The sequence below is a fragment of the Barbus barbus genome (assembly GCF_936440315.1).
Source record: "Barbus barbus genome assembly, chromosome: 6".
Classification (NCBI taxonomy): Eukaryota; Metazoa; Chordata; class Actinopteri; order Cypriniformes; family Cyprinidae; genus Barbus; species Barbus barbus.
This window is the reverse complement of record NC_136734.1, coordinates 38226436-38245306: the sequence shown is the minus strand read 5'-3', so window position 1 is coordinate 38245306 and position 18871 is coordinate 38226436. Positions and strand designations below refer to the sequence as shown.

Genomic DNA, 18871 nt, shown 5'->3' with positions numbered 1-18871 from the left:
GATCTGTATTCCAACCAGCTGCATAACTGAGCAGTCGACAGGAAAAAAAAAAGACGGAAGACGGGGACTTAACTACAAGAAATAGAGAGGAAATCTGTAGAAAGTGTCGAGATGCACTCCTACATTCAGTTTATGTTAACCTCTTGTTAACCCATTTACTCCGAGTACGAACATGATTTAACACAGTCATAGAACAGCCATGAACTCACCACAGGCAAATCCTCTGAGAACAGACTGGGGTTAAGAGCCTTGCTCAAGGGCACAACGGTGACCACTCACGGCTCACTCTTTGTGAACTGAACTAGCAACCTTCTGGTTACCCTTTAACCCATAAACTCCACCACCCACACCCAATACCTTTTATTGATTAAAGATGCTTTAGGGAGGCAAAACATCAGCCAGAAAACAGAGAAACAAAAGAGAATGAAACACAGAAGGAGAGACATGAAGAAATATTAATAACCAGAAGCATCACACTGCTGCACGTCCAAACTAAACCACTCCCATTATAGTCAAAGAAACACTAAACACATCAGTGGATGAACACCTGTTTCTATTTTTATGTGCTATGGCTACTCCAACCATTTCATTTTTCTAGATCATCTGAAGAAAATAAAAAAATTCTGTACTGTGTTTACAAACTTTGTATGCAAAATTATTCTGCCTTTCTAAAACCATTGCAAGTTCATTTTTATACTGGTCACTGAAACAGACTTTTAAATTAAATTTATTTTTCAAATAAATAAGTCATTCAGCAAGCATGCATTAAATTTATTAAAATACATAGGCCCTAGTCAATATGTTTACAATGTTACAAACGATTTAAATAAATGCTGTTCTTTTAAACTGTGTATTTGTCAAAGAATCCTAAAATATGTATCATGGTTTCCACAAACATTAGGCAACACAAACGTCAACACAATTAAAATAATAAAACTCGTTTCTTGAGCCTCAAATCAGCATATAATGATTTCTGAAGGATCATGTGACACTTAGAGTAATCTTGCTAAAAATTTCAGCTTTGCATCACAAGAATAAATTACATTTTAAAATATTATAACAGAAAACAGTTGAAAAATAGTTGAAAAAATGAACTGTAGTTTTTGATCAAATAAATGCAGCCATAAGAGGCTTCCTTGAAAAACATTTAAAAAATAAAAATGACTGACTCACCCCAAACTTTCAAACGTAAGTGTAGGTTAAATAGTAACTAATAAAAGCTTGAAAACTTGAAATTCCACCTAAACAGCATGAAATGAGCCATTATGCTTTACATAAGTCAAACTGAGTATTTCATGATATCCAGCACAGAGAGAGTAGAGGGGAACGAGGGCATTTTCCTGACCCTGAGGAGTATCATCTTACCATAGACAGCCAAAACACACATGCTCAGAAGAGCAGACCTCTGACCCTTTGAATAGAGGTCAAACATCATGACATAAACATTGTAGAACAGAATAAGAACATAAACAATAAAATAATAGGAGAAAGCACTTTCCATTTTCTGAGCTGTGAAAAGTCACCTGAGGGCCGAGTCAGTGGCTCGACTGATGGAAGATAAATCATTCTGTGGAAAGTGCTGACACAGGTTTTTCCTCCTGCCCTCTTATAACACCTATCAAAACATTTGTCAAGTACCAATACAATATTAGATTCACTACACCAAAGACTATAGTCAAGTTGGACCACAAATATGGCTTGAGTCATACACAGGTCCTCTGACCGCTGTCTGATGCGAAAGCTTAAAAAAGAGGCAGTGCGTATAATAGGCTTTATCTATATAATAGGATAAGATATAAAATCCTCTCATCTAAAATGTCTCTGTCGTGACTGGCTGGAAAGACTGCGAGCAAATGGGTTGTTGGTAATTTGTGGGCACCTCATTCAACCAAAGTCTTCCACCAAACCAGCAGGCTTGTTCTGGTAGCTTTGTGTGGCTAACCATTCATTCAGTGGTATAAAAAGAACAAAACGCTCATTTTGGGAAAAGAGAGATTTTGGCTGCTGAACTGACAGCAAAAATGGGTAAAAAAGGAACAAATCAAATGCTTATGAGCCTAAAAACAGCTTTTTACCTCATGCACTTTGTAGTTTCTTATTTTCATGGGGTTTCCTGTTTGGAAAATGATGTATTTTTTCAGTTTATTTTGAAAACTGCTCTAAGAGAGGGTCAACGCTAAAGGTTAGCCACGTCAGCACAAGCATTAAGGTTTTCTCTAGAAAACAGAAAGGCTTCACGCAGAACAACAGGTGTGTTTCTGACGGAGCTGCTAGAATCCCATTCCCATCTGCTTCATTCATTAGTCAGCAAGGCTGATCAGACACACCGAGACGTTTTCAAATGCAGTGTTGACAGCAGGTGCTGTGACATATGCAGCGGGCTGGAAAAATCTGCTGCCATCTCCAAAGGGGACGGGGGGGCTCAAGAGGTGTGGCAGCTGCTTCAGAAACACATCCACTTCACAGCATCCTAACACTGTGTGTGTGTGTTGTAGTGAAAGCAAAGTTTGTATTATGATGGTGATTTCAAAATGGGTCGTTTAGCCATCAAGTCAGAAATCCTCACGTCTCCCTAGAAAAGATAAACCTGTTTACCTTGTTGACTTGCTAAATTGTGACCTCTTGCCACTAAAAGAAAAATATGCTCACCAAGGCTGCTTAAATTTGATCAAACATGCAGTAAAAACAGTAAAACTTTGAAATAATATTGCAATTGAAAATTATTCAATGTCATTTATTTCTGTGATGGCAAAAGTTGCATTTTAAGCATATAACTGCAGTCTTCAGTGTCACATCACATGATCCTTTAGAAATCATTCTAATGTGCTGATTTGCTCAAGAAACACTTCTTATTATCAGCATTGAAAACAGTTGTGCTGCATAATATTTTTGTGGAAACTAGCTCAAAAGAGCAGCATTTATTTGAAATAGAAACATCTGTGTCTTTACTTTCACTTTTAAGCAGCTTAATGCATAAAAAAAAATCTTACTCCACTAAATTTGAGTAATCAAAATTATACTATATATTAACTTAAATTGGGTCATTTATGCCAAATATGGACACTTCACATTTATTATGAAGTTTTTTTTTTTTTTTTTAGATAAGCAGAATATTTTTAATCATTTGCAGCATACAGGACATTCACGGCCAAGTGGTATAATCAGAGGAAAACCAGCTGATAGTGTTGATGGCAAGATTAAACAATTCAATATGCAAAAATACAGACAACGTTGCATAAAAGTCATTCATATGTGTTTGCCAGACCATAGATGCACTGTGATTGATCAAAAGAGAGAGAAATAGAGAGAGAGAGAGAGAGAGAGAGAGAGAGAGAGAGACAGAGAGAGAGAGAGAGAGATGTCTTTTGTCAGGCATGGGTAGAGAGATAAGCTCTGGCAGGCCGTCGGCTAGAAAGTAGCTTTTACAATAATCTTCACATCATAAACAGAGCATGCGTGTATGCGAGTGCTTGTGGAAAACTCTACTTTTTATCAGTATTACTTTCTCATCTGAGACTCCCTTCACACATTTATTCATTTCATATTCTTTGAGTGACATATTCTGGCTGGCAAGATTCATTCCAAGTCAATATCACAGAGATGTGAGAACATCTCAGTCACAGAAAGACAAAAGTTAATCCAAGAGAGAATTAAAATTTAAAAAAAGTTATAATTATTATATTTTCTTAAAAAAGAAGAGACCTTGCATACTAGGTGAAGGCACTTAATGTGTCCCATGGCTGACTGTCGCCTGCAGGCCTGACCATTATATTCTGAAATAAAACGGTGCCTTACTCCTGTTCTGCGAGGCTTAAAAATAGTGTGCGCTCAACCAGACACCACACAAATCGAAACTCCTCAACGGCCTCTAAGGGTATGACTGTCCTTGTCATGCATCCAAGAGAACACTTGCTTCCAACGCCTTGCTTGGGTTAAACTCCCGCACAGCATTGTGGGAGGCTGCAGTGCTGTTTAATCAGGTTTTCCAGGGTGGGGGTTAGATCAAAAGACAAAGCAGCTCTTGAGTTATAACAAGGACAATGTAGATAGAAAAAAAATAGTATCCTGCAAGAACAGAATTTCTTGGATACAAGAATAAGGGACTAAAGGTCATATATTCTATTGTCTGTAGCCTTTATACTCCAAAACTAGAAGATTATATGGCTGTAAGTATGTTATAATCTAAAAGAGTCTATACTGTGGGTGCACAGGCCTTAAGAGAGTATATGGACTATAATTTCAGATTCAGAGACCATATATCTTAGTATAGACAAACTATTTTTCAATTTTTGTACAAGCTTATATACTACTGTTCAAAGTTTGGAATGAGTGAAAGAAAATAATATTTTAATCAAATTTGACAGTAATGATTTCTATCAAATAAATACTGTTCTATTGAAATTTGCATATTAGAACAATTTCTGAAAGGTCATGTGACACTGACGATGAGTAATGGCTGCTATAAATTCATGTTTGCCATCACAGGAATAAAAGGCAGGTCTGAAGAAGGTGTATTAATTAAGGCTACTTAGAGATCAAGCAAGTTTGAGTGGTGTGCATGATTTTTCATTCTTTCAAACATTTATTGAAAATTTCTATAGCAATGCAACGCTGTCCAAAACGATTCCTGGGAAAAAGATCAAACACCAAGTAAACCATTACGGACTCATTTAAATCAGCAGAATTCTCAATGACATTAACCTGCACATCTCTCCTGGAGCCACTGACTAAATAAATGTTAGCACATGTAATGACAACTAAAAAAAAATCTCCAGAGCTATACGGGATGGTTTTTGTTTGACATGATGATGGGTGGCAGTAAAGAGGCCACACGTTTTCTCTCGCTGCCCTAGCAGGCTTGACATTCACGAGTGGATGTGTTCTTCACGGATCAGAGGAATGTCTCATATACCTGCAGTGACAGTCACAACCACAGCTGTCTGAAAAACACAATGCTTTCATCCAACCGTTCTGCTGTCACACATACTTGTGAGCAAAGAGGTGTCTAGGACAAGAGCAACTACTGCTATATGTTGTTTCAATTAAGGGCAAGGCTTCATTATTCACAAAAACAATGAAGATACTATACAAAAACTACATAAAGAGCTTAAATTTAATCCGCAATTTAAAAGAAAATGAGTAGACAACAAGATGATGAATAAAAGCAATGACATGCTGAAATCTCAAGGTCAAGGGTCACTGCCAAAACAAAAGCTTTTAAGACAATGCAGTGTGTGTTAAACAGACTAACAATGAACGAATGTCTGCAAAAATTACACAAACTATTGCATCATAAATCGTGCTGAAAGAATAAAAGCCATTAATTACTCTCAGATGCGTTGCACTGACTTAAAGAGGGCTGTGGTTTTGGGGTCTGTTTGTTTGATTCGAGCTCAGCTTTCATGCAACGAGGAACATTTTCCCTCTCACATATCTGAGTTTAATTAGCAAGAGCTTTACACTCCATCCATATCCATAACCTCATTCATAATGATGATTTAAACACTGGTTGTGTCTGCATACACACACACACAACGTGAACACGCTCCATCTTTTCCACTCAAAAGAACACAAAACGCTTGGCTTCCACTTTTTATCCCAAGGCTGTCCTCCCACTAAACCTCATTATAACACCAGCATTTGAGCACAAACACTAAAGGGCTTTTTCTAAGTACTGACCATAAATGGACTGTAATTGTGCTGAAAAGGCCACTGGGAGAATGCGCTCTCGTTTAAGAAACAGTGTAGCGGCGGATGATGGAAACTCCCTGGACACCTTATCATCAAATCTTTTGTCACGCTTCCCTTTTGTACGCAAAACATTTTCAAGGCAAAGCTCTAATTACATTGAAACCATCTCGATTAACAATCAAAAGCATCCACTTTAAAATCACTGACGTGAATTTTTTCATTGTGTACTTAAGTGTTGGCACCTGGACTTTCATTGTTCATGTCAACATGACAGCTGGAAACTTCAATCTTTTTACTGTTCTGTCAGCAACACTTTCTTAACTGCTGATTCAAGAGAGCTGCAACTACAAAAAACTAAATCTATTTCTTTAGCTGTGGGTTTCACTCCTCATAACGCTCAACTAGACACACACAGTCAAGAGGGGTCAGCTGTCAACACTATCCAGATCAGACCTTTGACCCTCACCTGCCCGCCCGCCCGCCCCCCCGGGGTAAAAATACCTTCTTCAGCTTATTTTGGCCAGAATACCAGAACATAAATGAACATGCGTGATCTTGAGAATGAAACTGAGTAAAGGACACATCCCAACAGGCTGCTTAAAACGGCAAGAGACGTCAAGAAACAAAAAGGCAACAGTGAAGATCTAAAAAAAAAAAAGGGTCTTCCCAATGATGTCCCAGAGGAGAGGAAAACAAATAGGCCGGCACAGATAAGACAAGATTCTTCTTCTATCTGGTCCCTTCCACCTATACAACCCAAACAGGGCTTACTGTAAAAGCAGAGAGAAGTCTTTTACAACAAATCTGGACTTCAACTGAAAAAAACACACTGCATTTTGCCCACAAAATTCACAAAAAACTGGTAAATGTTTCCAGACCTTAAGACTTCTCCCAGAAGAATCTGAATCCGCAGAATCTGATTCTAGTAGTATAGATACAATGAACCTCAAGAAGACCAAAAATAACATCATCAGTGCAAATAAAGAACTGAATCTGTATTTTTAAATGTAGCATTTGCGTTCCTATTCAAGCAACAACATTATTCTATGAAACCAAATATGGCAGCCACCATAAATATATTTTAATCATTTACTGAAAGCACTACAAAAATGACTGAGGCAGCATGCAAATAAAGGAGTTTCACGATCTTCTGACTATGTTCAAGTGCTGTTCAATCTGTTGTGAAAGAAAAGACCAAACTCTGACTCCCTGTGGCATTGGGAAAACCCTTGGTCAGGATAAAGCTATAATTGTGGGTGCCTTTCTGAATTTTACAGTCAAATTGAATGGATTTGCATTGGTGATTTCATTCTGTCAGAACATTGCGGGCTGACAGACAGCAGAGCGCTTTACTCTCGGCCTCTGGGGTCACTTCTCATTTTGAGTTCTTTTGTGTTTCCTTTTGCTTCAAATGGGCTTGATTGAAAATGACATAACCACGTAAGGTGATGAATACAGATGAGCCGATCAGAAAGCATATGCCCTCATTTCCTCCATTAGACAACCACACAGATTAAACCTGAAGCATTTTTTTTCCTTTAAACAAGACACAGTTCTTGCACTGATGACGAAATTCAAATTCAGTTCAATTTATTCTGCATTATTATAATTTATGCACCAAACCAAGAACTGAACTCATTTCTAAGCATTGCACAATCAACACCAACTCATTACAGCATCTGTTTACTCCATGCATGCATATCTCTTTTTAGTTACTACATAATTACATTTTTCATGACATACATACTAAAGTTCAAAACTCTTGACGTCAGTGAGATTTTCTATTCTGCTAAGACTGACTAAAGTTTTTTAGATTGTTAAAAAATCTATTTCAAATAAATGCGGTTTGATTTATCCACAAAAAATACGAAACAGCTCAGCATTGATAATAATATGATTTTTTTCTTGAGCATTAAATCAGCATATTATAATGATGTCTGTAGGATCACGTGACACTGAAGACTGGAGTAATGATGCTGAAAATTCAGCTTTACCATCACAGGAATAACTGTTTAAACTGGATGGCCTCCACCCAAACAAACTTGGTGCAAGAGTGCTAAAGGACAAAATCTATTTCTCCATCCGTTATCCTTTAGTGATGTGTGCCAATCCACTTAACCTGAATGACACACACACACCTGGACAGAATATGAGTGACCACAGGACTTCATATCAGCTTCAGAGTCATCATGTTGTTGAAGAATCCCACAAGGACACTGATAAGGCCACGCAGCCACAACAGAGCTCATCACATGCAGACTGCAACGTACTACAACAGCTTCAAGACTAAGCACCCAAGGACGACTTTCTGGAAAACAGCCAGGGAAGCCAGGACGACATCACAGCCACCGGAAACACCAGAGCCAGAGGCCCGCTCACCAGACACACTTTCCCTCTCTCCAGCATCTCCACTTCTAAGCTTCTCACAGAAAATGGAGGAGCTGGTGTATGCTGGGACCAAACTCTCCCACTCTTTCGCTGCAAGCTCCCAGATATCAACTAAAAAACGGCAGGCCCCACAACCACCAAAGCCTGTGGACCCAGCTCATCCTCCTGTGAGAGCACTTCGACCGCTGCCACAACGCCAGGGCCCAATCCCTCCTCCATCAGCTCTAGGTGAACCAAAAACAACTGATAGCTACTCTCAGTGATGTGTGTCGGGTCCCACACTATGATAGCAGCAACTTTCACATTTGTTTACAGAACAAGCGGGAACCCAGTATGCCTGTAGCTTTCTCCAACTCTGTTTTATCACGTAATAGAAAGTCTAAGGCCTTCTCAAGCCATACAGCTGACTGATCTAATCTGCGGCCTATAATGCTTCAAACTAAGATTGCTGAGACACAAAATAATGCCAAATCAAGTTAGCATTTTTAAACATTTGCTCACTAAAAAATAAATCATTTCTGATCAATGACTTAACCACAAACAACGTGGATTTTGTGTTTCTAACCAAAACATGGCTAGAAGACAACTGCAGTGCAACAGTCCTAAATAAAACAGCCCCTCCTAACTTTAATTTTATAAGTGTCTGCAGGACTGTTAGGAGAGGTGGAGGTGTAGATGCTCTTTTTAAAGATGTCCATCAATGCAAGCAAGTGTCGTTTGGTCAGTACTTGTCTTTTGAATATCTAGGTATTGTGCTGAAAGGTGCTCCGCGTATTCTGTTTATCATTATTTACAGGCCTCCAAAATACTCTCCAGCCTTTGTTGAAGATTTCACTGAACTGTTATCAATGATTTCCTTAGTAGTTTTGATTTCTGCACTATGTGAATATTGAAATCCCCTGCAATAGCAAAACAGTCAAACTCTAAAGAAATGATAACTGCTTTAAACACTTTTGACCTGAGTCAGCATGCGCATGGACCCACACACAATCGTGGACACACTCTAGATTTACTCATCAGTAGAGGTCTAAACATTTCATCCATTGTTATTAATGATGTAGCAGCTGATCACTTCTGTATTTTCTTTGATATATTGATCTCGGTTACCACTGAATCTAGATCTGTCTCTGTCAGAAAGAAATGCATTAACGAGAACACTAGTGCGCTATTTATGGAGGCTAGATCTTCAACACCAAGCATTTCTACAGACTCTGTTGATCTTCTCCTTGATTCCTTTAACTCAAAAGTCAAGAATGTTATTGATGATACTGCCCCCGTGAAAATCAGCAAGAAGAATGACAGACAAAAATCAACATGCAGAAAAATCAACAGCAGTTCAGAGTATGAAAAGACAATGTAGAAAAGCTGAGCGGATGTGGCGGAAGACGAAACTGGAAATTCACTATAGCATCTATAAAAATCGCCTTCATGCTTTCAATGTGGAACTAGCCACAGCTAGAAAGACCTTCTTCTCAAACCTTACAAACAGTAACTTAAACACTCGCACTTTTTTGCTACTGTTGAGAGACTAACAAACCCCCCAAATCAGATTCCCAGTGAAATGCTTTCCGACAGCAAATGCAATGGGTTTGCTTCCTTCTTTTCTGAGAAGATCAATAATATCAGAAAGGAGATTGGCACATCTTCTAGTTATGCAGAGGTCAGACAGGTTCGACCGCAATTTCAAAAATAAGTAAATATGTCTGTTTTTGAAGCACTTGATAGCAAAATATTGGAAGAAATAGTACAGCACCTTAAATCTTCAACCTGCTATCTTTTTTCAAAAGTGTGTTTAACTGTCAAAGCAGTAACTAAATCAGCATACTATCATCTCAAAAACATTGCAAGAATTAGATGTTTTGTTTCCAGTCAAGATTTGGTGAAACTTGTTCATGCCTTTATCACCAGCAGGGTGGATTACTGTAATGGTCTCCTCACCGGCCTTCCCAAGAAGACCATTAGACAACTGCAGCTCATCCAGAACGCTGCTGCCAGGATTCTGACTAGAACCAGAAAATCTGAGCATATCACACCAGTCCTCAGGTCCTTACACTGGCTTCCAGTTACATTTAGGATTGAGTTTAAAAAAAAAAAGTTATTTTACTCATTTATAAAATCACTAAATAGCCTAGGACCCAAATACACTGCAGATATGCTCACTGAATACAAACCTAACAGACCACTCAGATCATCAGGATTGAGTCAGTTAGAAATACCAAGGGTTCACACAAAACAAGGGGAGTCTGCGTTTAGCTATTATGCTGCCCGCAGTTGGAACCAGCTTCCAGAAGATATCAGATGTGCTAAAACATTAGCCACCTTTAAATCCAGACTCAAAACCCATCTGTTTAACTGTGCATTTGTTGAATGAGCACTGTGCTATGTCCGAACTTTCATTTGATGTCATTTTCCTTGTTTTTATTGTTGTGATAATAATTTTCTATTCTTAACTGTTTTAAATCAATTTTATATCATTTTAAAAGTTTAAACTGAAGGCTAAAGTAAGTGCTGTGATGGTAAAGAGAATATGAGCAAAGAAAGACAAGTGTTTAATCGGTTTAAAGTAGGACCTCTGAGTTATATTTGTTTGGTTTCTGGTTAGGGACTGTCTGTAAGCGGAGGGAGTGCGGGAGAGGGAGAGCGATGGACTCAGATATGAGTGAGGGACACCAGCAGAAGAAAACTGGTGTCATAATATAGGTACACCTGTAAGTGTAAAGGTGTAAGAGTGCACATCTATAAGTCCGGGGGGGACAAAATGCATTCTCTACGGCACGAAGAGCCCTAGAGGCCATTAGTACATTTGAAGGTATAAATACAGAGAGAATGTGAGACGCTAGAAGGGAGGTTCTAGTCGTGAATCCTACCATTACAGACAGGGGCACACCCCGAGTTTTAGCGAATAGGTCAGATATGATGGTCAAAGTAAGTACGGGATGAAGCAGTGGAATAGTTAGGTTTTATTTCCCCCGCTCACTTAGTGCGGAAGAGTTTGAACAAAGCTTGAAAATATTTGTTTTCAAGTTTCTTGTTTTTATTACAATTTTTTTTCTCTTTTTTTTCCAACTCCTTATTTTTATTGCTGTGATCAATATTATTATTTATGACCATTTTACTTTCTTTCATGTAAAGCACTTTGGATTACCATTGTGTATGAAATGTGCTATAATAAATAAACTTGCCTTGCCTTACATTTACATGCAAATATTATTAAATAATAAATGGCAGTAATTTGGTTATTTTGAGACTACGGTCCTTCAATTTTTGCTTTAGTAAATTTGATAATAAATGTAGGCCTATTTAATTTCAAATATTTAATCTGCCCGTTTCAGCCTATGAAAAAAAAAAAAAACATAGTGGCCCACCACGGATATAGCATATTGTATATAAATAAAATAACAAACCCATAGGGGCCAAGCTGGCCTTTCCATCTCCTACATCAAAGCACCAGAGACCAGTGGCACGTCTGAGATGCTTTCAACAGTTTGATTGACAGCACCTTCTCTCTGAAGTGACAGTCTCCTCGTGGATACTTCATCTTCTGGGTTCATAATAGCAGGCTTCATCTGAAAAGACTTTATCTGACTGACTGCACCATCTTAAACAGAGTGACAAAGTATTTAAATTGCGAGTTTTGTAAAAACCCAAAAACCCAAGAGCTCAATGCCCCATTTTCTGATTTATTAGTGCTTTGCAAAGGGCAAAAACTATGACGTACTGCTTTTTTAATCAAACACAAGAACGCAGTACTGCAAATGCAGTCAAATAGTAGGCGTAAAAGGCAAGAGCATTCAGAATGGGTGGAAAAGAGTGAGAGAAAGGAGGGTGGAGACAGCTTGGGTCGGCGCAGCTGAGGTGGTTAAATGTGTTCCACATGTTCGTAAAAAAAAAAAAAAATTGTCAGAGGCTTTTTCAGCCAGTGGGCAGATGAATGGTTGGAAAGGGGGATGGAGAAAAAGGAGTAGCCCTACTCACTCAGCTCCCTCCCTGCCTGCCATCTCTCTCTTTTTCTCCTGTTCCATTGCTGCCCTTTTCACCTCAGAGGTAACATCCATCCTCACACACACACACACACACACACACACACACCGAGAGCTCCAGTTACCCCAGCCGGTCTGCACAGACAGCCTCTGTGTTTTAGAGAAGATTTCCAGGCAGGCTATGATTACGAAAGCCAATAGAGGCGCGGCAGAAAGACCGTATTTTTAGCTCTCATGTGGGGTCAGGAGCCTTTTGTGTATTTAATAACAGGGCAATCACCTGGTTTCATTTGAGTGACGTGTCTACATGATGAGTGTAAAACCCTGAACCACATGAAATTCATTTATGCTGTTGAATGAATGGAAAGTACTGGCCAAAAACAGACCTATCTGCTGCGGCAGATGAGGCAAACCAAAGCCCAGCAGGACAATTAAGTTCATTATGAGTCTCAGAAGCGTGTACAGCAGGGATTCTCCATCTTTTAATGAGGGAACGCTACTACGAGGAAGCAAACAATCTGGGGAGTTACTTGCCTTAGGTATCTTAAAAATACGTTTTGTTACCTTCAAATTATCCACACAATAACAGAAAAATACACTCTTCATATGTAGTATTCACTCTCATACCAGTATAAGTAAGTCACATTCTGGGTCTGGATTTATGAAAACCTTAAGTAAATGTTAGGAAAAACCTAAGAACTGCTATTCTTGAAAAGTTTTTCTGAAAAAGAAAAATGACAGACTTTGGTGTTATCTGGTGGTTCATGATGAAGACTCACTGATCAATCTCAGAGTACTCGTAACTCGTGCATCCAGAGTATAAGTAATACGCGTTATGTAGCTATTGTAATGTTTGAAGCAACCCAATAAATTAAACATTTTGGGCTTTAAGACAAGTTTAAAATTCTTTTTAAGAACTTTTGTACTGGAACTCAAAATCTTCTCAAATCAGTTCCTGGTTTGAATCTGACAAATGACTGAATGAACTCACTGAATCTGACCAGTTAGCATTACTTTCAGTATCTGTCTTGAAATGAAGCTTTGTGTAATTAAAGTTCATGAAAATTCAAAACTGATCAATTCACTATAAACAGGTACACGTGATCAGCTGACGGCTCCCCCAAAAGTACCTTGAATGACCTGTGCTGTCTCTGCTTGAGAGCAGTTTGCAATCTTAACAACTGACGTGATATAACCCTAATAAATATCCCGCTGGTTTATTTTACAATGGGAATGCAGAAACAGTGAAAAGTTCAAGCTCCTTTACAGTGTGCAATAACACATGTGTGTCGGCCACTTCTGCCGTGGCACGTTGCAGATGTCAACACCCTGCTGTGCTTGTAGAAACAAGCTTACACTTTAAATGTTTAACCAATAGAGACTGTTAACATTTAAAAGAACAGTTCACCCAAATATGAAAATTTGCTGAATATTTACTCACCCTCAGGCCATCCAAGCCGTAGTTGAGTTGAGTTTGTATCTTCATCTAAGCAAATCTAGAGAAATGTAGCATTACATCACTTGCTCACCAATGGATCCTCTGCAGTGAATGGGTGCCGTCAGAATGAGAGTCCAAACAGATAAAAACTTCACAATAATCCATCAAAACTAATGCTTCGTGAAGCAAAAACCTCTGTGTTTTGTAACAAACAAATCCATAAAGAAAATTTTAACTTTAAACTGTTTTCCCAGTTAAAATACAAGCCCTCTATCCATAATATTGCTTTCTCCAGTGAAAAATTAACAGAAATATTCACACATCAAGCATCAATCATTTACAAAGCAGTCCAAAATGTTGGATTTTGATGTGAGAGGACAATGTTTTCTTAAATACACGCAGCTTTTCACTTGACAAGATGTTAATTGATTGACTGGAGTCGTGTGGATTGCTGTGATGCTTTTATCAGCAGTTTGGACTCATTCTGACGGCACCCATTCACTGCAGAGGATCCATTGGTGAGCAAGTGATGCATTGCTAAATTTCTCCAAATCTTTTCTGATGAAGAAACAAACTCACCTACATCTTGGATGGCCTGAGGATGAGACCATTTTCAGCATATTTTCATATGTGGGTGAATTATTCCTTTAAATAAATCAATAACTAAATGGGCATTTCTTCTTTAATTTGCAGCATTGCTCCATTAGATGCTAGTGTTTTGTAAAATTATAATTGCATGTCTCAATGGAAAACTTGAATATGAGGTCAGTCGCTGCATTCTTAGCTCCAATATTTTTGTATTAAGAAAAGCTCAAGTCTCCACTAGATCCACTCAGAATGCATCACAGACAGCATGCTGATCCATCTCCATTATCTGAACCCGGGATCATCAATACACAGACAGATAATGTTTCTGTGTATTATAGTTCATTGCTGATAGATTGTCTGAGAGTTGCATCAGCAATCAATGAAAACAGGTCCAACAGTTTAGCCACGCATACAAAATCAACAGTTTGCAACTGCCAGCTTCATTAGAAAAACAATTCAACTAAATCAACTAAACTAAATCAGAACACAGTTTTTAAAGTGTAATAAGAAAATTCGTAAAACATCTCCAAACATCTGAATGATAGTGTACAGGAAAGCAAAAAAGGCACATATTCAACTATCCTCCATCTCTCGACAGAGAGCCAACAGCTGCAGGTGTCAAAATGTTATGCAGGAAATGTATGGTTGTGCATTGCTATAACTGATAACAGAGCATAATTGTATTTCTCAGAGGGTGCACAGACTAGTTTAAGCCACAGCCAATCTTCCTATACCAAATTAACACCATCATCTGGATCAATATTCATGAGCACCCACTTTACTTAATGTCAACTAACCAGGGGAAACAGATTTGATCTCATTACTGTCATGTAGCCTCTAGCTAAGAATGCATGAGCTATGACGTCCACAATTCGATTCCCACATGCATTCTAATGTGAGTCCCACATAGGGTGAGAGTGAGTCAGAGCTGTCTCGATTGTTTTAGTGAGCTTGCAGGGCTCTGAAAGGAACGGATATGATTTAATTTTTGTTTTGCAGTAGTTGAACACTATACAAATACCTAAGACACAGATCTAAAGGCTAAATAACTTCAATAGCCATGCAGAACTGAACAGCTATCCCTGTAATTCACATTTAATTTGCTTACACTTATACCTGAAGATATCTGCTTATTTATTTGAATGCAATTGTCCCCATTCAGTACACAGATAATGACACTGCATATGCAGATAACAGCAATGAAAACTTTCATCTTGCGCAGCTTCCTCTAGGGAACACAAAAGAAATACAAATCATTTTAAATGAACGAGACTTGAAAGACTGCAGCCAAATCCACAAACTGCTCATGGTTATAATTAAAGTTTATGGCCTGTATTCAGAGCTTTATGAACAGTTATGGATCTGAGCTCAGGCTTTCTCCATCTTTCTGTGCATATGAAGGGAAACTTGCTTGCACCCAATTGGTTAAAATAAAAATAAATTGGGATTATGATAATTATTTCTGAATTCTCCGTCCCTGATTTGAATCATTTATATAATTAGAGATTCATCAACACTGACAGCAGCACAGCACTGTTCAACTAAAAACAAAAATGACCTAGATTGAAATCAAATTTGCTTATCCATATCCGCGCTATGCGTGTAAATAATGCTGCAAACATTGGAGAATTTGATGAGGAGGGCGTGGCGATGAAAGAGTTTTAGGAGATTTAGGACTACTGATTGCGAATTATATTTCAATGCCAACAAAGGCAACAATGTTTAATGTACCTTTTCACCTGCACTTCTGTCTTGAAACTTTTCTCATCATTTACTCACTTAAATCTTTCCTTCTGTTCAGCAGAATAAAAAAAGAAGATATTTTAAAGAATTTCAGCTAGGACACATAATAATAATAATAATTTTGTTCCATAACTGTATGCTTTTTTCTTTTGCAGCACACAGAAGATATTTTGAAGAACAACTTATTGAATTTTTCAAAACATGTTCCTCAGAAGAAAGATATGGTTGCCAAACCTTCTCTGTGACTGTGGGCTACATCTCCATCTTCCACCCCTAAAACCACCTTCCTCATGCTCTTTCTGTTTTGCCCATCACTCCGTCTGCATGGCATACACTAATAAATGCTGTTCTGCTCTGTTTCAGTCCCCGGCCTGACAGATTCATTATCGACAGAATTATGTGCAATTCATCAGCCAAATATTATTCTCTTCCTGAAAGTTTGCTTAAAAGCAGTGTATGTGTGTGTTATCAGACACTTGAATTAATATATCAAATTCCTCCTCTCCTTCACATTTCTTAACTCTGCATCAGAACATTAAAACTCTGAATTCACAAAAAGACTTCATATATTTTTGTGTGCACATACTTACACAGAGAACAAGTGCTTATCGTGAAATCTAACAGAACAGCATAAAAACATTACAGGCCCATTAACAAGAAAGCACAGCAGGGAATAAAGATAAATATAAATGGAGATGAGCACTTCATTAACGGCCTTAAATTTAAACATCTGCACACAGAGCGCTGTTAATCCAATCTGCCCCCCTTAAGGGAACAAGAGAAAGAGGTTAGACACAAATTAAAAAGGGGACACCATCTGACAGATCACACTGATATGTTTACTTTTCACTGGTTGTGAAACTGCTACACAAACCATTAAAAAAAAGTCTCAAAGGTGACATTTTTCTTCATTTGAAGATGAATAAATGTGAAAATCATTATAAAGCTCAAATACTGAACATCATACAATGACAGAATCCTATTTCCAAAAAATCTGTCAGCATTGACCTTAATACTGCTACTTCATAATTCATCTTTTGACTCACAAAAGCAGTTTTGTTCATAATTACAAGTGATTGACTCTAACGGCTCATTTTCTTAGGAACACTTGAGCAGTTCACTCTCTACGAAAATGAGGGACTAAACTTGCTCCCTTTGTTTGCAAATTGTCAGAAATTAAATCTCAATAACTTATGATATGAATATGTCTTAGGAAGTGGCAAAGCCACTAACAAACATCTTAAATGATATATGGGAAGATCATACAGACTGTGTCACAAGTCCCCTCACTGTCCGCAACATAAATGCACTGATGTAGTGAGGTCATATGGGAAAACCAACTGAGAACAACCTTGTTAAGATCGGTGTAAAAATGCCTGACAACACCCAGATCCCCATCACTTCTCACATTCAGGAGAAAGTCATCACACGGCCTTTGTTGCCTTGAAGGTCTATTGACCGTTGTCTAGCGAGCGGTCAGTGAACAAGTGTGCCTTAGGTACTGACATTATTGGTGCTGCACCTGAGTGCTGTTTTAAATACAGATGGCAGTGAGGTTTTGGAGGTCAGAGGCTAGACACAGATACACCTTCTCAATGGCTACCAGAGGAAACTCAAAAACCAGTCTGTTTCCTATTATTTGCATAGGAAATTTAGCATGTAAAGGTCTACATTAAAACAACCCCTATTTCCAAAACAGTCTATTAGTCCAGAATATCTGCTCTGGGCTCATGCTCCCCCCCTATATGTTATTTACATTGTAGAGAAAAACCATTCAGATATCGTCAATTTGTATTTATTGCTGGCTTTGATTTACTCAAAGTGAAAAACACTTTTAGAGAAATCTCACAGCTGCAGCACTTTATACAGCATTTTTATTTAAAACAAAAAAATTTTAATGACTTGTCATACTGCATAACTATTCAAAATGAACTAGCAGGTACACAAAGGTGTTAAAATGGTACAAAAAAGGCTTAGAAGAAATTCTGATGTACTGACCTAATCCATGATTGTATATATATATATAAAAAAGCACATCTGCAAGATGCTCTTTCTACAAAACACACCAAGAGCAAGCAGGTTTATGCCTGCAAGATGACGAAATAAAGACTCTGAACTGTTATCTGAAAGAGCATTGTTAAAGTGATCCAAAACACTGAGCCTAATGTTGATCTTCAAACAACTTCTAGAGTAAATCAAAGCCTGTCACAAGCTGCTCTATCACACTCAATGCTTGATGAATGCTTCGGCCTTAAAGCAACTGCCCGGCCATCAATACACTTTACAAAGACTTTAGCCTTGCATAGGAGAAAGATTTGAAGCAAAGATCAATGCACTCTGTACATTTAAGCAATGTCTACAAAATCATATGCATATCTTTCTGTTACATAAACCACGTGAATACCAAAACCTCAAAAGCACATTACATTTAAAAACCAGTGCAATGAATGAAGAGAACTAGTATTTGCTTCAGATCAGCTCAGTCTCTAACTTACTCTATCAAGGAGTGTGTTATAGAAAACCAGCTGAACTCATTTCACAGATACAATCTCAATACCAATATCATTCAGCATTTAAAGACCCTCAAAATGCACACTTAATGCACATCAACTGACTAAACGTTTAAATGAAGAAATCAGAGAAATAGCTCATGGCCTTGCGGCTGTCATGAAACTTAGTCCAGTGACCAGCTGCAATCTCTCCCAGCGTTTCACCAAATAGCGCGTGAACGCAAACTTACGTGAAAACGAAGAATAAAGTAGTGGATCCCACCAGAAGAGTGGCGGCAGTGGACACCGGGATGTATTTGGTGGGTTTAAATCTTTTTCCAACGCTGTTGGGCATTCTGTAAATCCCACATTCCTCGTTTATTTGATCCCTATCGTTAGATGCACGCAAACACGAACCTGTTTCAGCGCCAGCCGGCTAAACGCTTGTTCGCTCGTCACATGCACCGTTAAACCGTGATCGGGAATACGAGACTGAAAATCCCACCCAGCTCAGTTCAGCCGCTGCTGCTGAGGTCATGCGATGCTTGAAAGGT

The 18871-nt window shown here is 38.3% G+C and overlaps 1 protein-coding gene across 2 annotated transcripts in view; it reads right to left on the bottom strand.

The window, feature by feature from the left end:
* Positions 1 to 18853, bottom strand: part of LOC306871810 (palmitoyltransferase ZDHHC8B-like) — a 55879-nt gene extending 37026 nt beyond the window's left edge. Inside the window, exon 1 of one of the 2 annotated variants that reach the window (XM_079419982.1) lies at positions 18569 to 18853. In XM_079419982.1, the coding sequence (XP_079276108.1) occupies positions 18569 to 18672 (104 nt within the window). In that variant the 5' untranslated portion in view covers positions 18673 to 18853. The remainder of the gene's footprint in view (positions 1 to 18568) is intronic. The other variant, XM_079419981.1, reaches the window with a different exon arrangement.
* Between the last annotated feature and the right edge of the window lie 18 nt (positions 18854 to 18871).